This window comes from Hypanus sabinus, chromosome 1 (genome assembly GCF_030144855.1).
Source record: "Hypanus sabinus isolate sHypSab1 chromosome 1, sHypSab1.hap1, whole genome shotgun sequence".
Taxonomy (NCBI): domain Eukaryota; kingdom Metazoa; phylum Chordata; class Chondrichthyes; order Myliobatiformes; family Dasyatidae; genus Hypanus; species Hypanus sabinus.
In genome coordinates this window covers 37,608,433-37,618,463 of record NC_082706.1, presented here as the reverse complement: position 1 = coordinate 37,618,463, position 10,031 = coordinate 37,608,433, and the positions used below count along the sequence as shown (strand labels likewise).

Genomic DNA, 10,031 nt, shown 5'->3' with positions numbered 1-10,031 from the left:
TTTGTACTCAAAGAGTGGTGAGTGCATGGAACGGGCTGCCAGCAATGGTGGTGGAGGCGGATACGATAGGGTCTATTAAGAGACTTTTGGATAGGTACACGGAGCTTAGTAAAATAGAGGGCTATAGGTAACCCTAGTAATTTCTTAGGGAGGGAAATGTTCGGCACAACTTTGTGGGCCGAAGGGCCTGTATTGTGCTGTAGGTTTTCTATGTTTCTATGTGAATGAGTACAGGAAATAAAGCTGATCCAATCCTGATATCTCCAGGTGATTCATGTATTCGAAACTCAACATTGAATGAAGGTATAACGGCTCCAATGCTTTGATCACCAGGGTCGACCGACTGGAATTCAAACCCCACCATTCTCCGCAAGGAGCTTCGACGGGCTTCCCGCAACCGGGGGGGGTTCCCTTCCACACTCCGAAAACGGGTTAGGGGCGCCAAGCTGTGGGCATGCTACACTGGCGCCGGATGCGTGGCGACATTTGCGGGCGTCCCCCCGGTTCGAGCCGGCCACTGACGCGGACGGCGGATTTCCCTCTGCGAAGTAAAGCCAATCTTACTCGCGTCTCAACCGCTCAGAACGGCAGCCACTCGAGCATTCTCCGCATCGCTAACTTCACTGGCCGGAGGGGAAGAAAGCACAAGGCAGAGACCGAGGAGGCCACAGGTTTCATTTAATTCTCATTAGAAACATTCAACTTCACAGGAGGCCGGTGGCACCCGTTTCACGGGATAGGGCTCACCAACCTTCCCAGGACAGAGGCGTGATGCCCTGCCGCAGATCGTCGCCATTTCTAGCCGTAAGTGCAAAAGAAAGCGTGCAAGTGTAATGGGGTGGGGGGTGGGGGTGAAGCCGGGCTCGTAACCAGGGGCCAGTAGCAGATTACTGTCCTCATGGCTGCTTTGGGGAAAGGGCCTAACAACCCGGCCGGTCCTTCCCCAGCGGCTCAGCACACCCGCCACCCCCACCGGGTCCAGCAGGGATGAACCACCATCATCAACCCCCACCCTCCCAATTATCCCACCTACTGTGTCAGCCCCACTGCCTCCCACACCCCTCCCCGAATTTCCCTGAGGTGAGGCAGTCCAGCTGTTGCTCGGAGCAAGGCGCCGCAGAGTCCAACGGGCTGAAGGTTTCCTGTCTCTCGAGGGGGAGTCGCGGTCGTTCCACACTGATCCACTTTAAATCTGCGGAGATTGAGGGAGGGGGTCAAAGCTGGTGGAGCAGGGGCAGGGGGAGATCAAGCAGACACGACAACGGGGGTAGTTTCCCTCAGAAGGGGGGGAGGGGGTCGGAACGGTGGATGACATCTAGCAAGACCTGGAGGGGAAACACGAGGACACACACACACACACACACACACACACACACAGAGTGAAATGTGTCGTTTTCGATAACAACCTGAGGGTGTGCTAGGGACAGGTACGTCCACAGAACAGAGGAGCCGAAGGAGAACCGCCTGGCCCATCGAATCTGCTCTGCCAGTTCACATTGGCTGATCCTTCGTCCACCTCGTCAGACCCACTCCCTGGCCTTCTCTCCGTAGTCTTTGATGCCACGTCCAATTAAAATCCTATCAACTCTGCCTTAAATGCACCCAATGACCCCGGCCTCCACAGCTGCATGTGACAACAAGTTCCGCAAATTCACCACACACTGGCTACTGAAATTACTCTGCACCTGTTTTAAATGGAAGGCCCTCTATCCTGAGGCTGTGCCCTCTTGGCCTAGACTCCCCCACCATGGGGAAAATCCTTTCCACATCTAGTCCTTTCAACATTCAAAAGGTTTCAATGAGACTTCCCCCCCCCCCCCCCACTCATCCTTCTAAACTCCAGCGTGTACAGACCCAGAGCCATCAAACATTCCTCATATGATAATCCTTTCATTCCTGGAATCATCCTTGTGAACATCCTCTGGACCCTCTTCAATGTCAGCTCATCTTTTCTTAGATGAGGAGCCCAAAATTGTTCACACTACTCAAGGTGAGGCCTCACCAGTGCCTTATAAAGCCTCAGCATCACTTCCCTGCTCTTGTATTCTAGACCTCTTGAAATGAATGCTAACATGGCATTTGCCTTCCCCAACCTGCAAGTTAACCTTCAGGGTGTTTTGCTCAAGGACACCCAAGTCCCTCTGCATCTCAGACTTCTGAATTTTCTTCCTGTTTAGAAAATGGTCTGCACGTTTATTTCTTCTACCAAAGTGCTTGACCGTGCATTTTCCAACATCGTCACCACACATTCCAGAGCCAACTTAGAACGCTAGTGACAGCAGAGTAACAGGAAGCCAATGTACAACAAGCAACAACAGCAAAACAAACCCCTTACCCACCCCCCCCCTCCACCCACACAACCAAGATCCAATCCCAGGTCATGGCGCCTGTTGACCTATGACCTACAGACCGCGACCCCTGACTTGCTGTCATTTGTCCTCTGGAGCACAAGGCTTTGAAGGGCCAGCGATCGGCAATCGGTGGGGGGGGGGGGGGGGGGGGTTAATTCCTAACACTGTAGGGAGGTGCTTGTTTGTTTATTGGGGTACAGTGCAGAATGGGCCCTCCGAGCCACATCATCCAGAAGTGTGGCCGCCCTCTCGAGCTGCTCCCAGCTCATCCTCAGACTGTGTTGGTCATTGACGTAAATGATGCCTTTCACTGAATGTTTCAATGTACTTGCGAGAAATTAAACTCTCTTAAAACCTTTTAGAAAGTAAAGAGAAGCGGAGAGATGGAGGGAGAGCAGGGGTAGCAGGGGTCAGCAAGGCGGTGCATGGGGGGGCCTGTGAAGGGGCAATGGGGTTGTGAACGAGGGAGGGGAGGGAGAGGGCAATGGGGGTGCAAATGGGGTGGCAGAGGGCAATAGGGGTGCAAATGGGGAGCAGAGGGCAATGGAGTGCGAACGGGGTGGGAGAGGGCAAAGGGGGTGTGAATGGGGTGGGAGAGGGCAATGGAGGTGTGAACGGGGTGGGAGAGGCAAATGGAGGTGCAAACTGGGTGGGAGAGGGCAATGGGGGTGTGAACGGGGTGGGAGGGCAATGGGGGTGCGAACGGGGTGGGAGAGGGCAATGGGGGTGCGAACGGGGTGGGAGAAGGCAAGGGGGTGCGAACGGTGTGGGAGGAGGCAAGGGGGTGCGAACGGTGTGGGAGAGGACAATGGGAGTGTGAACGGGGTGGGAGAGGGCAATGGGGAGGAGAGGGAAATGGGGGTGGGAGAGGGCAATGGGGGTACGAACGGGGTGGGAGAAGGCAAGGGGGTGCGAACGGTGTGGGAGAAGGCAAGGGGGTGCGAATGGTGTGGGAGAGGACAATGGGAGTGTGAACGGGGTGGGAGAGGGCAATGGGGAGGAGAGGGAAATGGGGGTGGGAGAGGGCAATGGGGGTACGAACAGGGTGGGAGAAGGCAAGGGGGTGCGAACAGTGTGGGAGAGGACAATGGGAGTGTGAAACGGGTAGGAGAGGGCAATGGGGAGGAGAGGGAAATGGGGGTGGGAGAGGGCAATGGGGAGGAGAGGGAAATGGGGGTGGGAGAGGGCAATGGGGAGGAGAGGGAAATGGGGGTGGGAGAGGGCAATGGGGGTGCGAACGGGGTGGGAGAAGGCAAGGGGGTGCGAATGGGGTGGGAGAGGGCAATGGGGGTGTGAACGGGGTGGGAGAGGGCAATGGGGTGTGAACGGGGTGGGAGAGGGCAATGGGGTGTGAATGGGGTGGGAGAGGGCAATGGGGGTGCAAAAGGAGGCTGCAGATACTGACCTTCTGGTTCAGCTGTTGGTACTCGGTGGTTTTTGGACGCCGAGCCGCTTTAGAACGGCGACCCTCAATAACAACAGCGATAATCTGCCGGAGAGAGAGAGAGAGAGACGGGTAAAAATACAACTCGAGGATAATCATTCTGTGCCCAAAACCGGATGGACAAGGAGACGCACACAACAGCTGAAAGTGAACTCTGCACTGGGAGTGTTAAACGTCTGCAACAAGCTGATATATTAGAGACAGACTCTTAGATAGGGACATGGAGGAAAAGACAGAAAAGAGAGTGAGACAGACATACAGAGACAGAGATAGAGATCAATGGATCAGCTCAGTGTTGAGGTGAGTGAAATTGGTTCAGGAGCCTGATGGTTGTAGAGTAATAACTGTTCCTGAACCTGGTGGTGTGGGACCTGTGACTCCTGTACCTCGTACCTAGGCAGTGAATCTCCCATGTTCACTTACCAGTGTGGAGATCAGACTATTAAGCACTTTTCACTGTATAACCACTTTTTTCTACATACCCTGGTGTAACAGGTTGCTATTGGTGTTAAGCCTTCCACCCCTTTAGGGGTAAAGGCTGCCAACAGCTGCTCATCGGAGTCCTCTGTCCTGGGTCATTGTTTCAGGATGCCCTTAGGTGTCGCCCATCAAAGATCCTTCCTCTCCCAGGGATGAGGTCTTTGGCTTTCCTGTCGCTCTGGGCTTTTAAAGGATGGGGGTGCTTATCCCGTGGCCAACCCTCCTCCTCACACAGCCGAGCTTGGGACTGTCCATGGTGGAGTTCCCTCTCATAGACTAATTCGGCACAGAAACAGCCAACTGCCCAACTTGTCCACTCTGACTAGGATGCCTATCTGAACTAATCCCATTTGCCTGTGTTTACCCTGATCCCTTTCCTATCCATCTACACTGGTAACAGAACAGGTCCATTAGACATAGGAGCAGAATTAGGCTGTTCAGCCCATCGAGTCCACTCCGTCATTTCATCATACCTGATCCCACATCCCATTCAACGCCATCCACCTGCCCTCTCACCATACCTCTTGATGCCCCAACCAATCAGGTATCCATCAACTTCCACTTTGACTGTACCCACGGACTTGACCTTCTCCCCCCCCCCCCCCCCACACACACAGTCTGTGGCAGAGTGTTCCACAGATTCCACTCTTCCGCTAAAAAAACTTCCTCCTTATTTCTGTTCGAAAATGCTGCCCCTCAATTTTGAGGCTATGCCCTCTAGTGCTGGATACCCCCACCTCTCCGCATCCTCCTTATCTAGTCCTTTCGACATTCAGTAGGTTTCAATGAGACCCCCACACATTTTTCTAAATTCCAGTGAGTACAGGTCCAAAGCTGCCAAACACTCCTAATTTGTTAATCCCTTCATTCCCAGAACAATCCTCATAAACCTCCTCTGGACTCTCTCCAATGGCAACACATAAGGGACCCAAAACCATTGAAAATACTCCAAGTTCAGCCTGACGAGTTGCTCCTTGCTTTTATATTCTGTTCCCCTTGAAATAAATAGCAACATTGCATTTGCCTTCTTTACCACAGACTCAACCTGTAAACTGACCTTCTGGGTGTCTTGCACAAGGAGTCCTGATTCCCTCTGCACCTCTGATGTTTGAACCTTCTCCCCATTTAGATAATAGTCCACACTATTGTTCCTTTTACCAAAGTGCATTGTCACACATTTCCCAACACTGTATTCCATCTGCCACTTTTTGCCCATTCTTCCAATTTGTCAGTCCTGCTGCAAATCTGTTGCTTCCTCAGCACTACCTACCCCTCCACCTATCATCGTATCATCTGCAAACTTTGCCACAAAGCCGTCAATTCTGTTACCCAAATCATTGACAAACAATGTGAAAAGTAGGGGTCCCAATACCGACCCCTGAGGGACACCATTAGCCACTGGCAACCAACCCAAAAAGGCCCCCTTTATTCCCACTCGCTGTCTCCTGCCTGCCAGCCATTCCACTATACATGCAGAATCCTTCCTGTAATGGCATAGGACTTTATCTTAAGCAGCCTCATGTGTGGCACATTATCAAATGTCTTCTGAAAATCTAAGTAAGTGACATCCACTGCCTCTCCTTTGTCCACCCTGTTTGTTACTTCCTCAAAGAATTCTAACAGATCTGTCAGCAAGATTTCCCTTCACAGAAACCATGCATACTTCGACTTCTTTTTAAATCATTAGTCTCCAAATATCCTAAAACCTCATCTTTAATAATGGACTCCAACATTTCCCCACCACTGAGGTTAGACTAACTGGCCTATAATTTCCACTCTTTTGTCTTCCTCCCTTCTTAAAAGAGTGGAGTGACTACGCCAGAATCAGCTGATTCTTTCAGGACTCTGGTATGTAGTCCATTTGGTCCAGGTGACTGATCCATCTTAAGACTTTTCAGCTTGCCTAGCACTTTATCCTTCATAATAGTAATGGCACTCACTTCTGCTCCCTGACAGTCTTGGACCTCTGGCACACTGATAGTGTCTTCCACAGTGAAGACTGAAGCAAAATACTCTGGAGTTCATCTGTCATTTCTTAGTCCCCCATTACTACCTCACTAGTATCATTTTCCAGTGGTCCAATACAAACTCTCACCTCCTTTTTACTCTTTATAAAACTGAAAAAACTTTGGTATCCTGCTTTATATTATTGGCTAATTTACCCTCCTATTTCATCTTCTCCCTCCTTATAGCTTTTTCAGTTGCCTTTTGTTGGATTTTAAAAACTTCCCCGTCTCTTTTGCAACTTTATACGCCCTATCCTTGGCTTTTATGCAGTCCTTAACTTCCCTTCTTGTTGCCATTTGAGAACAACTTCTTCTGTGGGACATATCTATCCTGGGCCTTGTGAACTATTCCCAGAAAGTTCAGCCATCTCTGCTCTGCCGTTGTCCCTCCTCCAATCCTCCTGGGCAAACTCCTCTCACACCTCTGTAATTCCCTTTATTCCATTGTGATACTGAAACATGTGACTTGTGCTTCTCCCTCTCAAGTTACAGTATGAATACAATCATATTATGATTACTGCCTCCTAAGGGTTTCCTTACTTTAATTCCCTAATAAGATCTGGGTTATTGCACAACACTCAATCTAAGACAGTCTTTCACCAAGTAGGCTCGAGCACAAGCTGCTCTAAAAAGCTATCTTGTAGGCATTCAACAGATTCCCTCTTTTGCAATCTGACACCAACCTGGTTTTCCCAGTCCCCTTGCATTTTCAGGGAGGCCCGCCTCGTTGTTCTAAACTCCAGAGAGCACAGGCCCAGAGGAATCAAATGCTCTTCATACGTCAGCCTTTGCATTCTCGGAATCATTCCTGTGAAAGAGCTGCCCACGTATAGGGGTCGAGGCAGTTACAGGAAAGGTTTAGAGGGATACGGGCCCGGCACAGACAATTGGGCTAAATGGTAAATTGCCTTCTTGGAGGCTGAGTGAAAAAACTGTCTTGCAGATATCCATATGGACCCATTCATTACAATGCATTGAAGTGGAATGACAGAATGCAGGGAAAAAAGTGTGAAAGGGAGATTGCGGTGCAGGCAGACAATAAAGTGAGAGAGCATTAACAAGGCAGATTGTGAGGGCCGAGTCAACAGTCTGATAGCAGCGGGGTAGAAAGCCGTCCTCGAGCGGTTTTGAATCTTCTGCGTGACGGGATGGGCGGGGTCTTCGATGTTTCGCTGGGGCGGTGGAGGGGAAGCTGGTTCCTGGGATGCGCCGAGCAGCGTCCGCAGCTCCCTGCGGTTACCGTGCCAAGCCGCGATGCTTTCTATCGTGCAGTGAAGTCGGCGAGTGTCGAGGGGCTGTGCCAAGTTTAAGTGGAGGTGCTGGCGAGCTTTCTCGCCTACGCGGTTGGACTAGGACATGCTATTTGGATTGGGCACACCGAGGAACTCGAAAGTCAGATCTCAGCACCCTGCATGAAAACAGCAACATGCTTATGTGCACACCAGCCTTCCCGAAGTCGTTCGTTTTGCTGATATGGAGGGTACGGAGGGACATCACGTTACCAGCTTAGACAGACACTTTGGCTAGCATGGAGCTGTTAGGCCGAAAGGCCGGCGATGATGCTGTATGGAGTGTTATAAACCCAGCCTGCTCACCTTGCGTTTATTGTGGTAGGTGACATACAGGATGGCCACGATGACGGCGGTAGTGACCAGGTAGGCGAAGAAGTGGCTGCTCTCAGGCTCGTCCTGGGGCACCAAAACAACGTCAGCCTTCGGCCCCAGGTTGCCAGGGCCGAGCTCGACGGCACCCGGGGTCTTGTCCACCTCTTTGTCCTCAGCTCCCTCTGCCACCACCTCTGGGCTCCCCTCCTTCCCTACTGGTTCCGGGCCCCCCTCCTTCCCTACTGGTTCTGGGGCTCTATCCTCCTCTGTTGGCTCCGGGCTCCCCTCCTTCCCTACTGGTTCCGGGCCCCCCTCCTTCCCTACTGGTTCCGGGCCCCCATTCTTCCCTACTGGTTCTGGGGCTCCATCCTCCTCTGTTGGCTCCGGGCTCCCCTCCTTCCCTACTGGTTCCGGGCCCCCATTCTTCCCTACTGGTTCTGGGACCCCCTCCTTCCCTACTGGTTCTGGGACCCCCTCCTTCCCTACTGGTTCCGGGCCCCCATTCTTCCCTACTGGTTCCGGGCCGCCCTCCTTCCCTACTGGTTCAGGGGCTCCACTCTTCCCTACTGGTTCAGGGGCTCCACTCTTCCCTACTGCTTCCGGGGCTCCATCCTCCTCTGTTGGCTCCAGGCTCCCCTCCTTCCCTACTGGTTCCGGGCCCCCATTCTTCCCTACTGGTTCCGGGGTTCCATCCTCCTCTGTTGGCTTCGGGCTCCCCTTCTTCCCTGGTTCCGGGCCTCCCTCCTTCCCTGCTGGTTCCAGGGCTCCATTCTTCCCTACTGATTTCGGGTCGGGCTCATTCCCTACATTGTTGCTCTTGTCCTGGGGTTGCGGAGAGGCCAGCAGGGAACCTGCGGGGTGGGGGAAAGAGACGAGTCAGCGAATGAGCACAGGAACGTTGCAGAGTCATCCGGCAGGTGGACCCAGCGTGGACCGGGAGGGTTGCAAGGTGACCAGAGGAGGCGCGGGTGGACCCAGGGGAGGGGTGAGGAGTGACCGGAAGAGGGCAGGTAGACTCAGAGTGGCCGGGGAGGGGTGAGGAGTGACCGGAAGAGGGCAGGTAGACTCAGAGTGGCCGGGGAGGGGTGAGGAGTGACCGGAAAGGGGCAGGTAGACTCAGAGTGGCCGGGGAGGGGTGAGGAGTGACCGGAAGGGGGCAGGTAGACAGAGCGGCCGGGGAGGGGTGAGGAGTGACCGGAAGGGGGCAGGTAGATTCAGAGCAGCCGGGGAGGGGTGAGGAGTGACCGGAAGGGGGCAGGTAGACTCAGAGCGGCCGAGGAGGGGTGAGGAGTGACCGGAAGGGGGCAGGTAGACTCAGAGCGGCCGGGGAGGGGTGAGGAGTGACCGGAAGGGGGCAGGTAGACTCAGAGCGGCCGGGGAAGGGTGAGGAGTGACCAGAAGGGGGCAGATGGACCCAGAGCGGCCGGGTGGGTTGGAGAGAGGGGTAAGGTTGAGCGCGGGTCAGTCAAGCCTGGACCGCGATCGCCGGGTGCTCCCTCACCGCATAACAGCAACAAGGGGACGAGCAGGAACCGCCGCCGCCTCATCACTGGCACTGCGATCGATCACAGTTTCCCGCAAAACCCGGGCTGTATTGCCGCGGCCGGTGGACGGGAGTCCACCCGCTTCCGGCTTCTGCTCCGTTCAATGGCGTTTCCTGCGGTCCCGTGAGCCGATCCTGATTGTAATTCCGGATCCGCGGTTTCGCTGCCGCCCGATCAGGTCCTGCTCACGTGATCAGAAGTTACATCACCTGAGCGGAAGTGGGGCGACCGGGGCGGTGGGTCGGGCAGCGAGAAAGCGGAGTCTTAGCCCTCCAACGGAGAGTGGAGGGGCAAATAATTGTCACAGAGAGGGACAGCAGGAAGCACCCAGCCTATCGAGCCGGTGCTGACTATCCACATCCAATTACACTGATCTGTTTTCTCAGGGTTAGATCAGAATCAGGTTTATTATCAGCGGCATATGTCGTGAAATTTGTTGCTTTGCGACAGCTCAGGGGTGTGTGTTTAGCCCGCTGCTGTACTCTCTCAATATCCATGACTAGCTAGGCATAGCCCAAATACCATCTATAAATTTGCTGATGATACAACCATTGCTGGTACAATCTCAGATGGTGACGAGAAGGTGTACAGGAGTGAGATAT

General features: G+C 53.5%; 1 protein-coding gene across 1 annotated transcript; it reads right to left on the bottom strand.

The window, feature by feature from the left end:
* Positions 1-661: 661 nt before the first annotated feature.
* On the bottom strand, positions 662-9,546 carry LOC132393073 (collagen alpha-1(I) chain-like). Its single transcript, XM_059967850.1, has 4 exons — positions 9,387-9,546; positions 7,877-8,736; positions 3,757-3,840; positions 662-1,192 (listed from the first exon to the last, which is right to left on the bottom strand). Exons 1-4 carry the CDS (start codon positions 9,430-9,432, stop codon positions 1,187-1,189), a joined length of 996 nt encoding a protein of 331 aa, XP_059823833.1. The 5' UTR covers positions 9,433-9,546; the 3' UTR covers positions 662-1,186.
* Between the last annotated feature and the right edge of the window lie 485 nt (positions 9,547-10,031).

What these genes read in the sequence shown, in the direction of transcription:
- LOC132393073 (XM_059967850.1), bottom strand. Translation starts at nt 9,432, where the DNA reads ATGAGGCGGCGGCGGTTCCTGCTCGTCCCCTTGTTGCTGTTATGCG. An exon ending in CCCCTTGTTGCTGTTATGCG is followed by an intron (nt 8,737 to 9,386) that starts GTGAGGGAGCAC and finishes CCCACCCCGCAG; the next exon opens with GTTCCCTGCTGGCCTCTCCG. An exon ending in CCTACCACAATAAACGCAAG is followed by an intron (nt 3,841 to 7,876) that starts GTGAGCAGGCTG and finishes TCTCTCCGGCAG; the next exon opens with ATTATCGCTGTTGTTATTGA.